This window comes from Hyaena hyaena, unplaced genomic scaffold (genome assembly GCF_003009895.1).
Source record: "Hyaena hyaena isolate Hyena2069 unplaced genomic scaffold, ASM300989v1 scaffold_218, whole genome shotgun sequence".
Lineage (NCBI taxonomy): Eukaryota > Metazoa > Chordata > Mammalia > Carnivora > Hyaenidae > Hyaena > Hyaena hyaena.
In genome coordinates, this window is record NW_024080851.1 from 2,022,829 (window position 1) to 2,046,533 (window position 23,705).

At 55.0% G+C, this 23,705-nt stretch overlaps 1 protein-coding gene across 2 annotated transcripts in view; it reads right to left on the reverse strand.

Moving 5' to 3' along the window:
- OGDH (oxoglutarate dehydrogenase) overlaps positions 1-23,705 on the reverse strand; it is a 64,960-nt gene that overhangs the window by 25,774 nt on the left and 15,481 nt on the right. Inside the window, exons 2-4 of one of the 2 annotated variants that reach the window (XM_039243007.1) lie at positions 21,958-22,206; positions 11,141-11,332; positions 9,548-9,650 (exon numbers count right to left, since the gene is read on the reverse strand). In XM_039243007.1, the coding sequence (XP_039098938.1) occupies positions 9,548-9,650; positions 11,141-11,332; positions 21,958-22,179 (517 nt within the window). In that variant the 5' untranslated portion in view covers positions 22,180-22,206. Of the gene's footprint in view, positions 1-9,547; positions 9,651-9,767; positions 9,859-11,140; positions 11,333-21,957; positions 22,207-23,705 lie in introns of both variants that reach the window. The other variant, XM_039243008.1, reaches the window with a different exon arrangement.

Genomic DNA, 23,705 nt, shown 5'->3' on the forward strand with positions numbered 1-23,705 from the left:
TAGCAGAATTAAAGTCATACATACTGCATCCTCTAACCACAAAGGAATCAAATCAGAAATCAGTAACAAAAAGGCAAAAGGAACATGCCCCTAAATAATCCACGAGGCACAGAGGAAGTGTTAAAGGATGTCACTGCACTGAACTGAATGAAAAAGGAAGTACGACATACCGAAACATTTGGGACGGCTAATGCAGTTCCCGGACGGAAATTTATAGCAGTAAACACACACATTAAGAAGCGGAAAAGTCAGGGGCGCCCGGGTGGCTTAGTTGGTTAAGCGTCCGACTTTCGCTCAGGTCATGATCTCGTGGTTCGTGGGTTCGAGCCCCGCATCGGGCTCTGTGCTGACTGCCAGCTCAGAGCCTGGAGCCTGTTTCAGAGTCTGTGACTCCCTCTCTCTCTGACCCTCCCCTGCTCACGCTCTCTCTCTCTCTCTCTGTCTCTCCTAGAAATAAATAAAACATTAAAAAAAATTAAAAAAAAAAGAGGAGGAAAAGAAAAAAAAAAAAAAGAGGAAAAGTCTTAGGTCAGTAATATAAGCTCCTACCCCAAGAACCTAGAAAAGGAGGGGGGAACACCACACAGAAAGCAGAAGTAAGGAAATAATAAAGAGCAGACATCAACTGAAATCAATTGAAATTGAAAACAGCAAAACAAAAGAAAAAAATCAATGCAACAAGGAGCTAGTTCTTTGAAAAGATCAATAGCACTGACAAATCTGTAATAAGACTCGTATAGAAAAAGACACAAATTACCAATATGAGGAATAAAACTGGCTATCAATACAGACCCTGGTGAAATAAAAAAAAATACTATGGGAATACTTCGAACAACTCTATACATGTTCAATGTACACTTGACAACTCAGATGAAATGAACCATTTCCAGAACAATACAAACTGCTATTCCTCATCCAATATGAAACAATTTGCAATAGCTCCACCACTATTAAGGATACTGAATTCATAAATACATAGTTTCTGAAAAAGGAAACTCCAAACCCAGATGGTTTTGTTGGAGAATTCTACAAAATGTTTAAGTATTAAAAAATAAAGTTTGTTTATTTTTGAGAGAGAGGAGGGAGAGAATCCCAAGCAGGCTCGGTGCTGTCACTGCAGAGCCCTATATGGGGTCTGATCCCATGAACCGGGAGATCGTGACCTGAGCTGAAATCAAGAGTTGGACACTTAACCGCCACAATGGGCCACCCAGGCACAACTCTACCAAATATTTAAATAAGAATGGACATCAATACTATGCAATCTCTTCCAAAACAGAAAACAGAAAAGAAAAAAAACCCTTATTTTATTAGGCTAGAATTACCCTGACACAAAGAGCAGACAAAGGCAGGTGAAAAAGAAAATTACAGACGAACCTCCCTCATTAATATAGATACAAGAAATGAGTAGTTGCAGGAGTATGTATAAAAAGTTATACATCATAACCAAAAGAAGTTTGTTTCAGTAACACAAGCTTGATTCAGTATTTGAAAATCAATGTAATCTACCATATTAACAGGTTAAAGAAAAAAAATTATGCAATTATATCATTAGAGACAGAAAATTTTCACACACAGAAAGGAATTTCCTCAAGTTGATAGCATCTACAAAAAAATCCACGTTTAGTATTATACTTTCCCCTAAGATCAGAAACAGGCAAAGAAATACATTTTCAGCACTCTTACTCAAACACAGTGCTCCAAGTTCTAGCTAGGGCAATTTGGCATGAAAAGGAAATAAAAGGCACACAGACTGGAAAGGAAGAAATAATTGTTCCTATTGTCAGGCGACATGATTGTCTACACAGAAAATCCTAAATACTCTACCAAAAAAGAAAAAAAAAGTCCTAGAATAAGTGAACCCAGCGAGACCCCAGGATACAATGTAAATACAAAAATCAATTCTATTTCTAAATTTTGGTAATGATACATAGACACCAATATTAACAGGGAAAAGAGTCTTGGGTATAAATCTAACAAAACACATACAGAACTGGTACACTGAAAAGTACAAAAAGCTGAAGAAAGAAATAAAAAAAGATGTAAATAAATGGAGCAGCATACAACATCCATGGACTGGGAGGCAATGGAGGAAAGGTAGCAAATCTCTTAAACCCTGAGCTGTAGGGTTAGCACCATTGTTACCAAAACGTCAGCGAGTTGTTATGTAAACCAGCCCTTTCTCAGATTTCTCCAGAAGGAGAAAGGCCCGAGAGCAGCCACAGGCAGCTGTGAAGCAGGAAAGTAACCACGAGAGTGACAGCGGTGGCGAGGACAGTGTGGGGACAGACACACACAAGTCAGGCCAATGGATCTCTGACAGAAGTGCAAGAGCAATTCAACAAAAGGAAGACAGACTTTCCAGTTAATGGTGTTGGAACAACCGGACATCCATAGGCAAAAGACAAAAACAAAAACAACCTGACCTAAACTTCATGTTTTACTCAGAAACTAACTCAAAATGGATCACAGATTTAAATGTCAAATGCAAATCTAGAAAAACTATTAGAAAAATACACAGGAGACAATCTTCAGGTTCGTAGGCTTGTGCAACAAAAGCACAATCCATCAAAGGGAAAACTTACAAACTGAACCTCATCAAAATTTAAAATTTTGCCCCTCAAAAGACCCTATGAACCAGAGAATGGGAACCACGCGAGGGTCCCCCAGTGAGTGAAGAGTGGAAAAAACAGCAGGAGCTCATGGTAAGGGGTGCTGCTCAGCAAGGAGGGACAAGCCGGTGTGACAGAGCAGCTTGGCTCAAACCCCAGAAAAATCACGTTGACTGAAAACACCAATTCCAAAATGTGATGTATTGTGATTGTATTTGCATAACATCCCTGAAATGACGAATCACAGAACTGGAGACCAGGATAGTGGCTGCCATGGTTACGCGGGGGTGGAATGGAGGGGAAGCGGCTGGGGCTGAGAAGGGCGGCAGGAAGGACCTGTGGCCACACTGGCACGGGGTCCCCTGTGAATTCTTACTGCTGCTGTGAACCTCCAGTGATCTCACAGCAAGTGTGGTCAGGACGAGAGTCACAGCTGTGGGAGGGAAGATGGAAGAAAAGAGACCCTCTGAGCGCCAGCTGGCGCGGGGAAGACTGGCCACCGGTGGGGGGAGGGGGGAGCTGACAACAGGCAGATGGCCCCCAGCACCTCACTCTGGATTCCTCAAAGGTGCTTTGCCCAGAAGCACGGGTCACTGAGGATTCCTTACTTCATGAAGTACGTGTTTATGATACTTCAGTATCCTTCACACATGGCAAGATCAAAGAGAGATCTTGTCCGAAATGCCCGGGAAGCAGAATCTTAAAGAATCCAGAGCCCCATGGAAGGCACAGCATGGAAGGTGGAGGGAAGGATGAGCCAACATGCACACGGCCCGTGGTGGCCTCAGGCTCTGCCGGCTCCGGCAGGAGCGACAGGCAGCTTGCCCCAGACAAGCTCAGTGAAGCGGCGGCCAGACACGCCAGGAGGTGAGAATGTACAGGGACAGAGATGACACAGAAGTGGCTCCCCCTGCTGGGTGGCAGCCGAATGACGGGACAATTAACAGTCAACTTTCCCCAAATGGCATGCTGGGAAAAGTCGCACATCCTGCTCAAATGAAGTCCTCGGCTCCAGAAAGGGGAGAGGCTCGTTATTTTCCTACCTCCTACGGTTAGCATTCGGAGTCGTTCCTTGAAAACTGCAAGGTCTGAGAGGCAGAGTGAGGTGGCATGGGTGAGCGCAGGAGGAAAAAGACAGCGAGAGTTAGTTGAGGACCCAGACACCCCAACCCTGAACCGTCACCAAGGTCATGGGGAGCACGGACACCAGCACACAGACAGACACCAAAGGGGAACAGGGTGGGGCTCAGGGGTAAGTGTGGAAAGCGTTCAGGAAGAGCAGGACCAAGGCGATCCTGAGGGAGGGATGTGGGCCAGCCACTGGCAGCACCAGCGAGACCTCCTCCCGACCCATCCAGAAGAAGCTGACACAGGGCTCTCCCGGAAGGTCAGGCCCCCCCAGCCCAGCTGGCTTCGGGAAAAGAAAAGAAGGCCTGATGTCTAGCAGATGGTCCTCAGAATCGGAGCACCGGGCAACAGACCAGACCCTACACCTCCAGACTCAGATGGGTCCCAGAGGACACCTGTGGGTCCTTGGTCCCCCGCCCCCCCAGCCCCCCGGTGAGACGGCAGAGCTGGGGGGGAGCCTGGCTGCAGAGAAACCACCCGGGGGCTGCACAAAGGGCCCCTGCTGTAAGCTTTTCAGTGGCTGGACTGTTCCCAGCACTTTCGGGGCTGCTGGTGAAAACCCAGATGTTAGTGTGGACGCACAAAGTGGTTTCCTGACCCTGGGCACCCAGGAGGGGCCGTGAGCCGGGGGGTTGGGGCCGGGGAGGTTCGTGGTAGTGGGGCACCCAGGCCTGATGGTCACTACAGCTGTTTCCCGCCCTGGGAGTGCAGAGGAAGGCCAGCGGATGCCGCCTTGGGGACTGAGAGTGAAACCTCTGAGGCAGGACAGGCGGGGACCCCCTGCTCTGGACGGTAAGCCCCCCTCCTTGCCTGTGGGGACAGCAGCACCCAGCAAAGACCGCAAAGCCACTGGCTCTTAAGACAACAGATCGAGTTTCGCGCAGAAGTGTGTATGCTCAGCTTAAGGCAAGAATACAGAATCTTCATTTTTCTCCTCCAATCCTCAGACTCAAGACACAGGACCATGCCAGGCGGCCACGGGCACTGCCTGGGGGCCACCCCTGCCCAACAGGGAACTGCAGGGGCTACATCTATTAACAGTCTACAGGTAATACACGACATGACTTGAAATGTTTCCATTTGTTCACTCTGTACTGGTGACATGGACACATTCATTTCTATCTGTACTCCATCCTTTTAAATAAGATGTGAACAAAGACACCAGCCTAAGGCGAGTGAAGGGGAAGGTAGGACTCTGGCTGTCGCCTATAAAAAATGCACGGGGGCCCCAGCAATCCGCACACTACTCCTCGATGAGCATTCAATACTGCGATGGCCATGGAGAGGTTGGGATTCGGCCACGGTGCCCCAGGGCGTCCAGCAGGACACCTCTGCAGGGCATGGCCCCCGTGGCCCTGCCTCACATCAAGCCTGATCCCCAGCTCTTCACTCGGGTGTCTAGTGGCTCCACACGCCACACACAGCAGCCCCTAAACGTTAGGTGAATGGTTCTCTGTTGCTCTGAAATTAGGAAAGTTGACTAAAGCAATCAACTCTATTATACTTTTTCTCCCTGGCCATCAAGGGAGCACAACTGGCCCTGGGGGACGTGGAGCACTGGAGCAGGCAGGGAGGACAGAGAGTGACACTATGCCCCGCTCCCCCAAACCCCCCACTCCCAGGCCAATGCACTTAAGCGTCAATGCTACCGTGATCTTGGACTTCTGACTTGGCTTTGTAACTAACTATAGGCACACCTTGTGTTGTTGGACTTCACAGACAGGACTGGCTTGACAAACTTCTGGAGTTGACAACTTTGTGGCAACTCTGCACCAGCAAGTCTACTGGCCCCATTTCTCCAACAGTATTTGCTCACTCCCTGCCTCTGCATCACAAGCTGGTGATTCTCACCATGTTTCAAACTTTCCACTGTATCCCACCTGTGACAGTGGTCTGGATGTGAGGAACACCCCTGACGGCACTTTTTAGCATGGAGTGTTCCTTTTTTATGTCTTTTTTTTTTTTTAAACGTTTTTATTTATTTCTGAGAGACAGAGACAGCATGAACAGGGGAAGGTCAGAGAGAGGGAGATACAGAATCTGAAGCAGGCTCCAGGCTCTGAGCTGTCAGCACAGAGCCTGACACGGGGCTCGAACCCACGAACCGTGAGATCACAACCTGAGCCGAAGTCGGACGCTTAACCAACCGACTGAGCCCCCCAGGCACCCCTAGCATGAAGCGTTCCTAACTAAAGTGTGTACGTGACTTTTACCCACAGGGCTCTACTGCACACTCACCATGTGAACACTTCTGTGCACATGTGCAGGGGAACCAAAGAGTGATGTGGCAACATGGCTGTGTGGCTGTGTCTACAATCTGTAGTGAAGACGGCAATGTCCCGACCCCACAGGACTCTCTGTCTGGACTTTTCCATCCATACCCTGACGCGTCTTTCCCATCAACCAGAAGAAGCCTCGCTAGGAAACCCAATCCTGTCTGTACCTCCCAAGGAATGCCCCAGGGTTCAAGGGGAAGGTGTGCCCGGGCATCTGGGGCCAGTGCTCCTGACCCTCCTCCACGGGCACGGGTTGATGGTACAGCCTGATGCAGGTGAAGACGTGTGTCTGGGGCCCACCTGGGACAGCTGACACCAGATTAGGTGCCCCATTCCTAGGAATCACCTACCTGATTGTGGACCCTTCAGAAACTGTACACACATTAGTTGAATTTAAAATCTTAGTTAAAGTAATCCCCACCTCAACAACACTCCTGCCACACCGGCAGTGTGTCCGTGCGCCACATCCGACCTAATCCTGGCACCCTGGCTGCCTGGAAGCGCTGCAGAGCCTGCTGGAACAAGTGCGAGCCTGGCTGCTCATCACCTTCCCACCTGTTACTTCAGGTGCCGGAGGCCGAGAGACATTAAGATACAGACCCCAGGCCAGCATTTCCCCATCTCAAAACAGGCCAAAAGAAAGAGCTTAGCAGAAACTACTTCACGTAATCCACTGTCTTTAAAACAACTCTGAGCGGACATGTGCCCCACTGGGGCGCACACCAGTTCAGTGGTCCCAGGAAACTGCGTGCTGCTGGCCCCCCGTCCCCCTGGGCCCACGTCTGCCCAGCCTGCGCCCCCACACTCTAGGAGGAGAACGTGCTCCCAAATGTGTGTGGAGCTAGCCTCTCCCCAGCCTCAGTTTCCCCACAAGAGGATGGAAAAATTGTGCCGGCCTCCGTGAGGTGACGTCAGCCAGGAGGAGGTGCAGGAGGGTCCCAGGCCCCAGGAAGTTGCCACGTGACCAGGCGGTGCTTCTCAGAGACCTCCATATGGAACGTGCAGGTCACCCTGCTCTGGACCCAGCTCTGGGGCTCCCTCACCACCCTGCTCTGAGCCCAGCTCTGGGCTCCCTCACCACCCTGTCTGAGTTCCTTCACTGCCCTGCTCTGGGCCTGGCTCTGGGCTCCCTCACCACCCTGCTCTGAGCTCCCTCACCACCCTGCTCCGGGCCTGGCTCTGGGCTCCCTCACCACCCTGCTCTGAGCTCCCTCACCACCCTGCTCCGGGCCTGGCTCTGGGCTCCCTCACCACCCCGAGTTCCTTCACTGCCCTGCTCTGGGCCTGGCTCTGGGCTCCCTCGCCACCCTGCTCTGAGCTCCCTCACCACCCTGCTCCGGGCCGAGTTCTGGGCTCCCTCACCACCCTGCTCCGGGCCTGGCTCTGGGCTCCCTCACCACCCTGCTCCGGGCCTGGCTCTGGGCTCCCTCACCACCCTGTTCTGAGCTCCCTCACCGCCCTGCTCCAGGCCCAGCTCTAGGCTCCTTTACCACCCTGCTCTGGGCTCCCTCACCACCCTGCTCTGGGCCTGGCTCTGGGTCCCTCACCACTACTGACTCTGCTGTGACCCCAGGCTGCCTGCCCCTCAGTTTCTCAATTTCTCTCATTATGACCACGGGGTCTGGCATCTACTGATCTCTGCAGGCTGTTAATAACCGCACTAGCTCACAACTCCATGGAGCTTAGAAAGCTCCAGGCAGCATCCTAAGGACTAACTTTGCAACAGCCTCACGGACGAGGAGGCAGAGGCGCATAGCCGGCCCCAGCAGAGCCAGGGTTCCCACCGAGGGGGCTGGAGCCAAGGCCAGGCCCGCAGCCCACAGGCCCCGGGTAAACGAGCAGCAGTCTGGCTGGACCAGCTGTTTTCCCAAAGACCTGCACACACCAAACTAACACTTCTTCAGATTCCCTATTTCCAGTTTTTAAGAATTCAGCACAACTATTCCAAATTCTTGGGATGAAAATGCACTTTCCCCTGCAAAGCTGGGGCTGCTCTCCGACCTCCTACTGGTTCTGAAGGGCTCTGGGCCAGGGGCGCAGTAGCTCTTCCGCACGAGGTGGGGTGGGGGGGCTCCCGGGTCACGACTGTGACTCTCCTGCTGTATCACGTCCTCTTACCCTTCACCTTTGCCATGCTGACACTCAACCTCACACAAGCACTAATGCCCAAGGATGCTATTCTAAGGTAGAATGTAAGGGGAGGCCACGGCAGCCCAGAAAGAACTAGAAAGCATGATGGAGGCCCTGCCCTCACCCTGCCTCCTGCCTGGGCCAGCGCGGTGAGCAGAACACTGCAGAGTCCACAGGCTTCCTACCCTGCACAGAGCAGGCGGGGGACCAGTAAGCATCCTGGGCCGGTGCCCGCAGGCTGCACCCTGGCCCTGGCCTCCCCAGCCTCACGCCCCTCCCTGCGATTCTAGTGAGAGCCAAGAACCAGCAGAAAAGGTCCACTTTAATACCAGCAGGGATGTCCCCGGGGAAGGGGTTGCAGTGTCAGGTAGGAGACGGCAGCCCCCACCTTCTGTGTCTGGAAACACTAGCCTCCCAGGCCCTCACCGGCCTCTGGAGAGAGGCCAGGGCCCCAGCCATTCCCGGCCAGGGACAGGCAAGCAGAGGTAGATAGAGCGTGGCCTGAGTGCTGCAAGGCTGTGTGGTGGGGAGGAAGCCCAGTGGAGACAGCAGCAACACACGGCCGCCGCTGACCCGAGCCGATTTGGGCTGAAACCTAGCCCTACAGGGCACTGGCACGTCACAGGGTGTGGGAGACTGTTCCTGGAGGAGGCGAGTTCTGTCCCCCGCCAGAGAGCAGCATTAGGCAGGTAGGCAACTGTCAGTTTTATTAGCATGCACGGTGCGTCTGTGGACACCTGGCCATTTCAAGATCAGTCACGTCTCAGCACAGGTTAGCGGCATGGTGACCGAGAGCAGATTAACTGGAGAAAGCGGCTGTGGGGGGAGCCTAGCACTCTGTGCTTCGCGGCAGAGGAAGGGTGGGGATGTGTGACAGCAAGTGCCCGAGCACCACACACACGCCTCCCTGCACGCCGGGACGCCTTCCAAAGTTTCCTCAGTGTGATCACCAGCTTTTGTGGACTGACGGCCGGGGCATCATGGGCCTGCCCGCTACAGGTGGCCATGCGGCGCGTCTGGGAGCTCAGCGCCTGCTGATGGCCCCGAGCGAGGTCTGGGAGGGGAGGAGGCCGCGTTGCACCGGGATCTGGAGACCCAGCTGGCAGAGCTGGCCTCAGGCACGTCTTCTGGCCCGCCTGCCCGGCTTGGCCATCTTTTCCTCTGTGCCACAAACCTTTGCTGCCCCAAATTTTACTCTCCAATTTTGAGACCCAGACAATTGAGCTCGTACTGTCTGGCTGAAAAGCTGGGATAAACGTTAACTCGTCCCAAAGACACTAAATACCAAGTGATCAGAACGAAGGAAACTTCAGAGTCTCTCCCTCGTGCCTGCGGACACCCTGGCCGCCGCAGCTGCGATCCTGGGCGGCAGCGCGGCGCCAGCCGCCCCCAGACCCTCACCAAGTTTGTCTGTGGATGAGATAATGTCAGCGGGCACGGAGGAGTCCAGGTCGGCATCCAAAATTCCCAGGGGGTCCAGCTGTGCTACATGGTGCCCTCGTATCTACGAGCGGGCCAGCGAGGGAGGGGTCACACACAAGAGGACAGGAGAAAAAAAAGAGGGAAGGGGTAAAAAAAAGTAAAATTACATTAAAATTAGCGTTTACAGACGCATTCTCACCCACGTTTGAAGACACAGTTACCGGAGCATCATCAAAATTTACACAACTAATGCCGAGAGGATCAAGCTTTGCAATGTGGTGACCCCTGACCTGGAAGCAATAACACAGGCAGGCGTTAGCAGGACCCGGGCTGTGGGGGACGTTATACCTGGTCCAACCTGAACCCAAAGCAACAGATTAGTTATAGTTGTGAAACATGCTTTGTGCTCACAGATGAACCTGGCGGTTCAGAGATCCATCTGTGGGGAGCCCTGCGGCCCCTGGGTAAGCGGAGCAAGACGCGCTGGGCGCTCACTCCCGTGTGAAGCCGCGCAGCTCAGCACCTGTGCACCCTGGGAAGGGATGAGCAGGTGCTGGCCCAGGGCTGGGGGGTGGGGGGTGCATGGTGGCCACCGGGGGTCCGCCCTGCACCCAGCCCCGCCAAGAGGCATGGGGGTTCACATCTGATCCCAAATGCCCGAAGAGCAAGAGGAGGAAGAAAATCCCTCCCAATTTTGTTTAAGTCTTGGCTGTTTCACCCACGATTGTTTGCTCTTTGCAAAGGGGTGGCTACTGAGGTAGCCAGTGGGACCAGGTGATGTTACTGAGGCAGCAGGAGGCAGGTAACAGTCAGAAGCTGCCCAATATGCCTTTCAATTGAAAAACGCTGGAGAGCACTGCTGGCCACTGGCTTAGAGCGTCTCTGTCCGCTGGCCAGGACCCACTGCCCTCCCCTGTGCCACCTGCCCCCCATGCCACCTGCCCCAGCGGTGGCATCTCCTGGAGAGAGACTGCAGACAAGGAGGCTGCAGCGAGCCCAGGGACCCCGGGAGGGACACCCCAGGCCCGACTTCTCCTGTCCTCCTCGGGCTACACTCAGAATAGGTGCTCAGATCTGAATTCTGGGCTCTTCCCCGCCAGGTGGAGAGAGGTCAGGGGAGCCCCACTCACCCTGAAACCCCCCTTCGGTGGTGCTGGCCACTAACTGGCACGTTTCTGAACGTCGCCCTGCCCTCATGCATCTTCAGGCTCAGCTTCTGTCCCCAACTCTACGGGTTCATTTTCTCTTATTGTATCTGGGCGCTGGTGGCTGAGAAGGGACACATCCCTCTTGCTCCCTCTCGGTGGTCAGCACCCCTCCCCGCTCCCCAGCCATGACCGTCTTTCTCTGCCTACAGAGTTTTCTTGACACCTTATGGGAAAAAATAAGGAGATGTTTACACCTGCTCAAGCAGGGTCAGGTTGTCCTGGCTCCTTTTGTTGGGGTATATCTCAGCATGTTCCCCAGGACCCCCGCAGGGAGGGCGTGTTCACGGCCGGTGGGGTGCTATCACAGGCCACGTCACCTGGGACGCCCAGTGTGGCAGATGCACCGCGCCGGCTGGTGCCTTACCTGGTAGGCTCTGATGAGTGACTGCACTGCCAGGTGGTCCTCCACCAGCTTGTCCACGTTGGGCTGGGCTTCCACCAGGGGCTGCACGCGGGCCACGGCAGACAGCGAGCCTGGGCCCAGGGGGAGCGGGCTCTGGTAGGCGGTGCCTGGGGGCGCTCCGGCATTGGTGTTTCGGAAAAAAATGTCCCATGACTAAAGACAAAGAAGGAACGCGCGTTATCCCCTATCGTGTTAGGACATGGGACTCATCTTTAGCCCAAAGGAGTTCTGTTTTTGGCAGGCAGGTCCCATCCTTGGGGGCCGGGGGGAGGGAGTGATGTGCTCCTCTGCTGGACAGTCCGATCCCAGACCTGAAGGGTAGAGCCTTGCTCCCAGCATCCCCCCAGGACACCCCTCCTAACCCCCACCCCTAAGATGCGGAGGACTTGAGGCTGCCCTGCCATCAAAACCCCAAAGGCCCAAGGTCATCCAGCAATACAACACCCCAGTGACGTGCTGAGCGCCTCTGTGGCGGGCTACCCCTTTCCCTTCCCACCCCACCAGCCCCTTGCCTGGTTATCCTGAAGACCAGTGAGTGGTCCTGAGCCTGGTCTGCAGGTCTGCAGCTGCCCCCACGGGACAACCTCAGTGTGTCTCCAAACCCCAGGGGCCAGGCATAGCCTTGGGGGCCCAGGCTGGCTTTGCTCATGCTTGTGTTCCCAGGTGCAAAATGGAACCAGGGCCTTTAAGGAGCCCAGAGCTCATACTGGGAAGCCTGCCGGGCTCCCTCCAAATCCCTGGACAAACAGTCTCTCGTTGGTAATTCAGGAGGGCAACTCTGGAGCTAAGGGCCCAGGGCATGTGCCCAGAGATAGGCCCTGGAATCTGGGCCCTGACGTCCTGGTGAGTTTCCTGACTTGTATCTGTAAGCGGAAGACACAAGTACTCCTCACGGGCCTGCAGTAAGGAGTGACTCACAGAGGTAAAGAGGCTCACTCAAGCCCTGCAGGCACTTCCCTCCGTGCTCACATGAGCCACGTCATTTCCTTCCTTGCTTCTATGTTCGCTTATTCCACATTTGGATGATTCAATTTATAATGGGCATAGATACCATGAACTAGTTTACCATCTCATCTCATGCAGATATGAGGCTTAGAAAGAGGTATTTTAGAGGTACAGAAGATGAAAACTCAGTAAAGTTCCTGTGGAAAAAAGAACATTATGGAACTCTGGCAAGTTCAGAAACACGAAAAACAGTCCTTCCTCTCGGCCACACATATTCCAGTTTCTAAGATTCTTTCGTCAGAAAGCTCTCATTTAGACTCGTGAAAAATCTGGATGGGAGAAATGTCGCTGGACGTGTGTGCTCGTCTGGCCAGGAAGAGCTACCAGGACCGTGTCTGGAGGGGCCTGGCGGGGCTCAGTGGGCAGCGAGTGGGTCTGTCAGGGGCGGGCTGATGCTGGTCCTCGCCGCCCTCTGGCTTTCGCAGGCGGGCCCTTTTCAGCGCTGTCCAGGGCACAGACCTATGGAATCTGAGGCCCCTGAGACACTTCCCACAAGCTCATCAGGAGTGTCAGCGGCTGGCTGTGCCATGCACCGGGGCACTGCCTCCTGCAGGGCAGTCTGGCCTCTCCCTACAACAGCTTTTGAGGGAGCTCTGCAGAACGTTTAAACCATTCTACAATAAGAATATACTCCTTTTGTATTCACGGGTGCTTGAATTAGGTTAAACATACCAACTCTTGACTTCAGCTCAGGTCATGATCTCATGGCTCGTGAGTTCAAGCCCCACATCGGGCTCTGTGCTGATAGCATGGAGCCTTCTTGGGGCTTTCTCTCTCCCTCTCTCTCTGCCTTTCTCTTACTCTCTCAAAATAAATAAATAAACTTCAAAGAAAAAAAGTCAAACCAGTAGCAAGATGACTGTCCAATTCCCGAGTTGTACACTTTATCTGATTTAGAACTCAGTAACAATTCTAAAATGCCTCAACTAAGGAGTCCTGGTTTCACTGTTCCTACCTTTCTGGTTAAGCTGGCATGTGTCCACCGACGGTGGGAGGGAAGTGGGGCTTTTTCCGGGCACTGCCTTAACGCCAACGCAAAAGCATGAAACCTGAGGCCAGGCACCTGTGCGATCCAAAACTGGAGGCCCAGGGCCACTCCCCTCCCCCCAACAAAACATCTGTCCTGCTAACACGCTGGCCTTTCTGACACAGCTGGCCGGCTACATGTCCACCAGAGAAGGCAGCTGCCTTGGTCTCTGGAGGAAAGGAGAGGCCACCTCAGTACAGACTCCTCAGGGAAGGGGAGGCCGCCTCCCCGCTCGGCACCCAGTTGGTTCGCTACGAGGACACGAGGAGCTGAGACGCTGGACAACCCCCCACTTCTGACCTTGTGGAGCTTTGCCAACAGGTCTGGGTCTGAGGGAGCCCCTGCATTTGGGGAGTGGCTGTGGCCCAGGGCTCTCCCTGACTCGAAAGGAGCCCTCCGCCTATGAAGGCAGGTGGGAGAGAACCACCAGCACACGGCCCTGAGCAGCGGGGACCCTGGTCGGCGGGCAGCCCCAAGTACATGTCCCTGCTCAGCTGCCCCCTGCCAAGCAGACGATGAAATGAAAGGCCTCTCTAGCAGATGCCAAGGGCATAGCTGTGACACAAAGGCTTTGGGGTCCCATCCAGTCCAGGCTCTGAGAAGGGGGGGCGATTGCCTTCATCAGGCCTTCTCTCTCTGACCTTCTTTTGTCCTCAAAATACAACTCCAAGTGACTTTCAACTGGCTGAGAACAAACGCACGGCCGTGAACCCTGCTCGCACTGGAGGCAGTCGGAAGACATTGTTGGCGTCAGTCCTGCGGAAAGCAGGGAGCCAGCACTCTCATCAGATCTCTAACACCTGGCCAGGCGAGGCATCTGCTCTCCTGTGACCCGCCCCAAGGACAGCAGCCTGGGAGGCTCCTTGCAGCCCCACACACCTGCAAACCCACCGCACTGCCACTTGCCCATCAGACCTCAGAAAAGCAGACAAAATTCCCCACACGGCTCTGAAAGCAGAGGCCGTGTTTCCTTCCTCTAGTGCTTTCTGGTCCCCAAGGAGCCTCCTCTCTCTCACCTGGGCCCACCCCCTCCAGACCCTGGCCCCTCACCACCACCTGGAGAGGGCTTCCTGTCTGACACCCGCAGCCCTTGAGTGCACACATGTGGACAGCAGGCTTTACAGACTTGTGGGTAGGCAGGTGACTGCAAGGATGAAGCACCTGTCAGGGTACCCCTCCCCTCGGTGAGGAGGAAGCTTCCAGAAGAGGACACCTGAGCCTGTCCACTGGCTCCTTGACCCTGAAGAAGTGAGGCCGATGTGCCGTCAAGGCAGGTGGCCCCGAGCTCTTGTTGAGAAAAACCTTGTCCATGTCAGCCACCTCAGTGAAGTTTCCTTTCTCTCCGAGCCAGACTCATCCCTAACAATCCCGCGCTCTTGGGTGGATGCCCAATCCTACAGTGCGGAGACTTGTGCTTGCAGCAGTCACTCCAGTGGCCCAGCAGGAGTAAGGAGAAAGCACAGGTCTCCAAACACCTTGAGAAATGAGCCAAGCTGAGCCGACCCTGGCTTCTGTCTGGGGCCTGGAAAGTGGCCTCTGGTGCCTAGTAAGGGACGGGGGGCGGGGGTGGCAGGAGAAGGTGCCAGCTCCTTCCACTGGCTAATAAGGGACACCCAGTCCTCTGCCCCCTGCTGGAGGGAGTGGTGTTCTCATGGGGGGGTACGAGAAGGCACCAGCTCCTCCGCCCGCCAGGACCACAGGGTTCCTGTGACTTCTCCCTGCACGTGAACACTCTTCCCAAAGGCACAGAGGACGCACACACAAGGACTCCAGGCTGCAGTCCCACAGACACCCTAAGGCTGCCTCTATGCGGGATCCCAGAAGCCTAGGGCCAGGGGGATGACTGCAGGCACAGGTGCGGAGGTGAGAAGAGACAGCGCTTGGGGGATGGCTGGTAGAAGGAGGCCGAGGAGGGGACACAGGGGACCTGCCAGAGACAAGACCAGAGAGAGGGCTAGAGCCAGTAGGGGCTGTGCTGGAAGGGGGCACAGCAGACGTGTGGGGCTGAGACCATCACGAAAACATGGTACATTCTGATTGTAAACGAATGGAATATTCTGGTCAAAATGAAAGCACAATTCTTAAATTTTAGGTAAGTGAAGCTCTGTCCCAAAAGCCATCACCGCCCCCCCACCCCAACTTCCTGCAACCATGCCAGGTGCTCCCTGCAGTCACCAACGTTCTGGGGCACCAAGCAGAGGAAGCCCATGGAAGGCTGCAAACATGCCCGTTCCTCTGCAATGTCCCCAGAAAGCTCTGCTGGGCTTTGCATATAGTAGGTGCTCAACTCAGCTGAGTTAAATTGGGTTCAGATTCCTTCACAGGGTGAGCCCGGCAAATGTGCTGTCAACTGTAGTGCTAGGTGAGGGTTTGGGGGGGTCAGGTGCCAGGGGGGGATTTAGATGGGGGGGGTCAGATGATGTGCCAGGTGGTGGGGGTCAGATGTGGTGCTAGGTGGGGGTCAGATGGGGGGCCAGATATGCTAAGTAGGGAGTTAGATGGGGGGGTCAGGTGAAGTGCCAGGTGGGACTCCAGGTGTGGAGGGTCAGCTGTAGATACCTGCAGCCTCCAGAGTCCAGAGGCTCCGACTCAGTTCAGCGAGCACGCTGGCGCTGGTCAGTGTGGGACTGCTCACCAGCAACGTGGGTATGAGCAGGTCAGGGAGGCAAGCGGACTCTGCCCTAAGTTATGTACCGTCAGCAGATCAGAAGCGCCTCTGGGCCCAGTGCCCGGCTGCGGAGGTCATCCCAGAGGCCATCCAAGGAGTGCTTCCATCTCGGAAGGGCCACATGCCTGCTGTCGGGAAGGAAGATCCCCGCCACAGTGAGCCTGTCACCTGCAGGCCGGGCGAGTGCAGGGGACGCGGCCTGAGCAGTGTGTGTACCCGATTCTGCACCTGCAAGCGTGAGGAGCACGTCGGGCACTGCACACCTGCTCACACTTTGAAAAGCAGCAGCAGGATACCTGGATTTGTTCTAGAAGCTGATGACCAACACTGACCACAGGGTGACTGATACTGATTCTGGCCACCAAATTCAATGCCTCTGGGTTCTGGGCTGACCAGACCATTTCCTCTTGCCTGAAGTCCCCTTCAGATGCTGCTCCACCTGGGTGCCACCAGCCTGCTCTCCGCACCCTGGTCTAGCACGTGATGTCACCTGATGCCACCACCACCCTCTGCTGGTGCCTTGCCAAGGACCCTGACGTAAAGCCAGCCTGGGGAGTGGGCGAGGCAACCTCTGGCCACCTCGGGAATGGACCAAACCCTAGGCTCAAAGGCCACCACGAGGCTGATGATCCAGTGTGGATCCAATGACCCACAGTCATTGAGGTTGGACCCAGCACCCTTGCAGACAATTGCGTTAAGTTCTGATGTTAACAATGCTGACTGCTACGCATATGAAACTTGGGGCAGTAAGTGACCAGCGGCCATCCCGAAACAAGGGTCTGGTGGGTTCAGGCTAATTCTGTCCCACAAACATGCAGCAGCAGCTCCTCCAGCTAAGGGTAGCTCTGGGGCCAGCAGGTGTTGCTCTGAGGCTTCTGTCTTCCCCAGCCCCCCGCACACAGGCTCTGCCAGCTCAAGAGGTGTGCTGGTGGCCCCGCATTATTTCCTGAGCATCCCAGTGACTGCGCATAGTGGCCCAGCCATGGCGTGGGTGTGCATGAAAAGGCTGCCCTGGACAGTCCCCACACCCACCCTGAAGTGCCCTATCTGTGCCAACCGCTGGGTCCCAACCTTCCTCGAACACACAGTGTGCGCCTGTCCTCCGGTGGGGCTCTGACCCCTCTGCCCATGGACACTGCATCTGGGAGGCAGGGAATGGCCACACAATGGGGTCGGGGACTGCCACGTCACCGCAGACCACTTCCTACTGGAAGCAGCTAAAACTGGGGGTTCTGCGCAGGACTTCCTCTTACAGAGACTGAAAGAATTTACGCTGGTCAGAGTGCAGCACAGGGGAGGGGACGTCTCCGGACAGGCTCTGCCACTGTCTCTCCGGAGGGTGTGTGAGCAAAATGCCAGCAATCACCCAAGACCAGCCAAGGACCGTGGCCTCAGCTCTGCCCCGTGGACCCTGTGGACAGTGACAGGCCTCTGTCCGAGGGACTTAAGGCGGTGGCCACTCCGGTCCGTGACGGTGCGTCCTTCCAGCCCTGCGGCATATCCCCTGGCAGGGTTGGCCTCACTTCTAACCCTTGAGGGTCCGCGGACCTCACCACAGCCCATCCCAGAGAGGCGGCACCTGGCCTGTGCGCACAGGGCCCTGTGGGACCTCTGCAGTCACCCACCGCCGTCCTCAGACACGACAGCCTCAGGCTGCTGCACGCAGAAGGGAAGGTACTGCTCCTGCTTCTCACTCTTCACACGTGTTCACTGGATCCCCTGAACCAAGCTGTTTAAGTGGAAAGCCCCCCAGATACTGAGGTCAGGAAAGGTCTCCCACCCATTTGGTTAACAGTACACAGAGTCACCGCGGTTGAGGCTCAGCAGCCTCCCTCACCGAAATCCCACAAAGGGTACCACGGACCTTCAACATAGGTGTTTCCCCACCGAGGCCGCCACAGAGTTGTCTAAGTACAGCCTGGGAGCATTCAAAACCAGAGTGAGAAGGCATGTGTCACCATGTACTAGGGACTGTGTTTTTCCCTGCTGGTCTGGTTCACTCACAGAAAATGACAGGACTGTGTTTCATGAGTGTGGAAGAGGCAGAGCTGCCCAGGCCAGAAGAGGGGCACGGTCAGGCCCCAGAGGTGGGACCGAGTCTGGAGACTCCGCCTTGGGTACAGCGACCACGCTGGACCAGAGCTGTCATTATCCTAGGAGCCGGCCCAGGAAGGGTGTAATAAACCGTGTGGTTCAGGAGAAGAGGAAGACGGTATTTAGGAAGTAGGCTGAGGCCTCCGGAAGGTCCAGCGGGGCAGCAAGCTCCGAGGCTCTGGGGATGGCTGTGGGAGGTTCAGTGAGCACAGGTAGAGCGGGATCTCCTGCCAGCACCGAGCCAGGTCCTCCGTGGCTCCATGTGTAGGTGGGCATGTGCCTCAGCACACATATGGGGCCTGGCATGGGCCCGGGGGCTCCCGATGCCTCCTGTTTCACAAACGAATGGGGCGATCTGCCTCTGGCCCTATGTGCTCCTAAGACATAAACAAAAAGAAGATGCTGCCATCTGTCTCGTCCCTAGAGTGGCTGAGAGCCCGATGAGGGAGGCTTCGCATGCCAACACCACAGGCCATGGAGGAAAGTTCCTAGGGCACAGCTCACTGTCTGGGAAGGCATGGAGGACTGGAGGGGACAGCAGGGAGAGGCACACCAGGGGGCACAGGGGGGCCGGGGGGCCCTTGCAGCCTGTACGGGTGTGGTCGGGGCCAGCCGCTGACCTGGGCACCAGGAGCACGAGAGGCTTGTGGCCTGAACTACTCAATTACTTCACCAGACAATTTCCACGATCAGACTTTTAAAAATAGAAGTGTTCTTTAAAACCATGGATATGACAACCAACTGTAAGTTACGAAGGCAGCCGGCTGAGGCTGAGAATTAGGTGTTAGAGATTTCTCTCATTAACTTTGTTAGGTGTGGTTAGGAAGACATTCCTGTATTGCTGAGAGCTGTGCGGAAATGACTCAGGTCTGGATCTGCCTTCAGACACTCCCAGGGGCCCCCCATCCCCGCCCCAAAGAAACCAACCAGCACAAACGAGTAGAGAAGGAAGAGGTTTACAGCCTGGCAAACTGGAAAGTGCTGCTGAAGCTGGATGTACTCTCCTCACGGAGGCTCACTTCACACTGTTCTCTACGTGAAAACTTACAAAAGTAACCGGAAAGCTGAGTGCAGCAGGCCAGGGAGGGGAGATGCTAAATTTGTTCTGTTCCTGCCGGATGCGAACAAGCTCTGTGCCAACGGAGGAGGGGACAAAAGCAGCTCTCAGGACAAGGAACCCACACCCCACGACAATGCATGAGTGGGGGATCAGAGAGGCACTCAGTCTAAATCTGAAAACCTAACGTCATTTCTTCTTGAACTACATCTCCTAAAACATGAGCACAAACAAAGCATTCTTAATAGTCAATTATTTCTGAGGACCTCCGTGAGTCGCTGATGCCTCTAAAATCTGAGGAAAGTTCCAGATTGTGTCTCTGGAAAAGCATGGACACATCAGGTACAGGGCCTCCAAGGAAACTTGGAGAAGCAGTTGAATCCACTGGGCAGGGAAGGTGGGCGAGGACACACCTGCTGACAGGCGCCCCCTGGAGAGCCCGGGCAAGAGCACCCAGCAGTAAAATCAGACGCAAGGATGCCAATCTGCGTGTACTCTCTCATTAAACTGAGAAGTCCCTTTCTGACGTCCTCCCTGCCTCCTGCGCAGCATCTCCATGTGGTGACTGCTCTGACCTGCAAAGCCCAAGGGCCAGTGTTCCTCCTCTACTCCCGCCCCAACCCTGGCCCAGCCGCACCTGTGCCTGTCAGTGGACCCTCAGTGTGCTGTCCTCCCCAGGATGGACAGGCACCGTGGCCAACCCTTCCTGGCCTGAGAACCTCTGAGGGCCTTCCTTGAAACATGTGGTAAAAACACTTTCCAAGAATTAGGTGGGGCACGGAGGGTTTCCAGGGCAGTGGAAACGTTGGGACAGCATGGGAAACCCTGACGGAGACACAGGTCACTGGCAGCTGTCCCAACCCTCAGAACACACAACACCACAAGAGGCCTTTCTTTGGGTGATGAGGACGTGTTCGCGTGGGTTCCCCAGCCTCAAAAATGTCGTTAACCCCAGTATGTGTGCCAATGGCAGGGAAGACACGGGACATCTCTGTACCTGCCCCTCAATTTTGCTGTTGAACCAAAAACTGGTCTAAAGACTAAGTCCCAGGGGTCCACAGGGGCCTCAGCTGGCCCGAGACCAGTCCCGTCACTGGTGATGATGAGTGGGAATGAAATCAGGGGGCTCCCCTACAGCCCAGAATGCACGCACTACTTCTTGGATTCTCAAAAAAGTCCTTAAAAAAAAAAAAGTAATAATCAAGTGTGTCTGGGTGGCTCAGTCAGGTAAGTGTCCAGGTCATGATCTCATGGTTTATGAGTTTGAGCCCCGCATTGGGCTCTGTGCTGACAGCTTGGACCTGGAGCCTGCTTCGGATTCTGTGTCTTCCTCTCTCTGCTCCTCCCCTGCTCCCACTCTGTCTCTCTCTCTCTCAAAAATAAAGATTAAAAAAATACTGGAAAAAAACCCCAGTAATAATCATAACGATAAAATAATCCAAACACTACTAATGACAACAGTAGCAAACCTAACAAATAGGAAAAACCTTTCAAGGAAAGCTGGCCTCATGGGTACCATGGCCTATGTTTAGGTCCCCATAAAAGGCTCCTCAAGAGGCTTCTGGTAGGAGCTGTGGTGCCATGTCAGCCCCACTTTTCCGTGATCTGCGCTGGAGCCACGGTGCGCTTCCCAACTGCAACCCGGGCCCGAGGCCAGGCACTGGCATAGACGCTTCTGAGCCTTGGCCCATCAGTACACGCACAAGTTGTGCCTGCACTTCAGAAGACGTGGCTGGTTCCACAAAGGTTTGGGGAAAGAGAGGCAGAGGGACAGGCCACAGCTCGAGGTGACTGTCTGACCCGGCACCCCCAATTCTACAGGGCGCCTATGGGCAGTCACTTGTTTGCAAGCCAGGGACCATATACACTCATAGGAAACCAACCTCACCTTGCTCAGGGAGCCAGCCAGCCTCCAGGTTGGCAAGCAAACAGGGAAGGAGCAGGCTGGGTGCCCTGAGCAGTGAGGTTAGACCAGGAGGGCATTCGTGACAAAACAGGGCCAACGACTCAGGGGTTGGGGGGCGGTCACAGGAACGTATCCAACCTTGAATACCAGTGACATTTCAGCGTAAAGTGGATTCTTGGGGGCCCGGTGGAAGCAGGCTACCTTGTGACCACACCCTAAGATTCACGAGTGACGAAGAGGCCAAGCCAGCAGTGCAGGATGGCCAGGCTCCATCGGGCGCTGTCTCTGCGCAGGCCCCGGGCACCTCATGTGCATCACCTCAGCCAAACCTTCCCCCGCCCACTGTCGGGGCACGACTGTAACCCGGGGACCTGCCCTCCAGTTCCGACCACGGGGCCAGCCGCCCAACCTGAACACAAGAAATGGGAATCAGAAGCAGTCAATCTCAAAGGCCAGGAGGCCAGGGAGCAGCTCTGCCACCAGGTCTGCCCTGTGGGCAAACGCGGGCACATGGGTGATCTGGAGAATGTGCCTCGCAGGCAACAGAAGTCCGTCAGAAAGAAACCTGAAGGGAATTCAGTTTCAAACACAGGAGGAAAGACAGGAGCACACGGACCGAAGATGCCATTCACACAGGCGACGGTTCTGAGGTGCTCCCCAGAGGACGGGATGGAGGAGCATCCTGTGGGGCGGCCGCTCCGTCCGCTGCCTGTCTCGCTGTCTGTACCCTGCAGCGTGCTTGGTGAGACCCTGGAGGTGGAGCACATCCTCTTCACACCCTCGCAGGGCAGATAGGCCTTTTGTTTCCGAGAACACGTCTCCAGAGTATGGCACATCAAGCGGGAGTGGAACGCCCCTCTGGTGGCGTGGCGGTCGTGGTCAGCCAACGTGGAGAGCTCTGGTCGGTGGGGCTCCTGGTCACAGGTCTTCCCCAGGGCACCTGAGCACACTTACCTGGGCACCCCGCCAACACCAGGCCGAGACGCCAAATGCAGGGAGACGTCCGCTCTGAGAGCCTTACCTTGTGTACGCTTTTGGGGTTCTCCAGCCATGCATAGTACATTTCCTCCACATAATTGGAGCTAGTCCCGCTGAGGAAGGGCTCAGCAGCAACGGGGGCAGTATAGCACCGAATCTGCCCGAACGTCCTAGCTGCGGCCGGTCTATTTTGTGAAAACGTCCTCACAGTCTGGGAGGCCGTCAACGGCCTCAACTTAGCAGCACAAGTCCTTAAGTGAAACATCCTCGTCCTGAAGCCTCTCGCGAGCGTCTGCACAAGAAAGGGAAGAGAAGTCAGCAAGTGCTTTAGGGACAAGGCCACCGGGAAGGCCTGGCAGACATGCTGTGGCCCGCTCCAGTGCTCAGGCCTGTGCTCAACATGACACAGACGAAAGGACGCAGCTCCAGTCTCACTGGAGGGAAGCGAGGCAACAATCAACATGTGAACCTCACCAAGTCTGTGTTGTGTGAGACAATCACAGAAAAGGCAACAAGGATTATTCAACAGCTTTAGATCAGGATTAATTACAAAGTGAGAAAGACATTTCTAATCTCTCCTGGAGCTACTGAGCACCTGCTGGACCCAGAGTGCTCTGGAAAGTACAGAGAAATTGGAAAAACACTGTGTTCATCCTCAAATAATTTATCTTGAAGCAGAAGAGAAAAACAAACATAAAAGAATCAGTAGAAGGAAAGGCGAAAGTGGAAAAGTGTGGAAGGGGCCCAGAGGAAGAGGAAGAATCTTCTGATGCAAGACAGGGAGAGTGGGGTGAGCCAGGCAGGACCGCGCAGAGGGTCCTGACGCCCCACACACAGCGAGGCCACATTTCACAGGTACTGGGTGGGGCAGGGGGTTCTGCCAGGGGAGTAAGTAGCTCTAACAAAGGTTCAAAAGGGAAGCACACACAAAGGGACGTGTACCTGCCCTGTGCCACTCCACGGTCAGCAACGGGACACAAAAGGACTCCTCATGAACCCCACAACCCCCTAGAAGCCAGGCGCCAGCTCCTCCACTTATGTACTGCCTTTCTGAGTTTCAGTTTCTTTCTTGGAAGAAAGTCCCCAAGGTCATAGGGCCGTCAACAGCAGAGCCAGGATGCAAACCCTGTCTTCCTGTTCTGCCTGGCCCTTCAGTGGCTGGAGAAGAAAGGAGAGGCCAGGGCGAGAGGGCAGGGACTCCGGGAGGGAGGGGGGAGAGGGGGCCACTCATTTGCTTCTGATCTGAGTGGACCTTGTGCTTGACAGTCATTAATTTTACTAAGCTTAACGTGTATGCTTGTCCCCGCCCTGGCCATGCTCTAAAAGCAGTGGCTGCAGCCACCAGATCATACAAGAGCCAGCCTGTTCCCAGAGTACCCTGACCCACTCCCAACCACGTCTAAGAACACCACTGGCCTGCAGGCAGGGCCCCTGTGCTATCCTCGTTCCCAAGCATCCTGGCTGCCCAGGGGTGCCTCTCATCAGGCCCGGGTGGCCCCCAGAGGGAGGGAGGCAAGGCTCACCACGGCCCCCCAGCCAGGGCTGCCCTGTGTCCTGCTGGCCAAACACGGCGCTCACGCCTAAGCCTCAGAGCAGGTGCCTTGGCTCGAGTCCCACGCCTACCTGAGGACATCTAAGCTCTGAAACGTGCTGAGAAAGCCCCAGAAATTCATGTTAAGTAAACTACCCTCTGTACTGTTTACAAGAACTCTTCCCCTTGGCCAAATACGATCAGAATTAACCTAGGCCTGTGTCGGAGAGGGCACCCAGCCCGCTCTGTGGCTTGCAGGA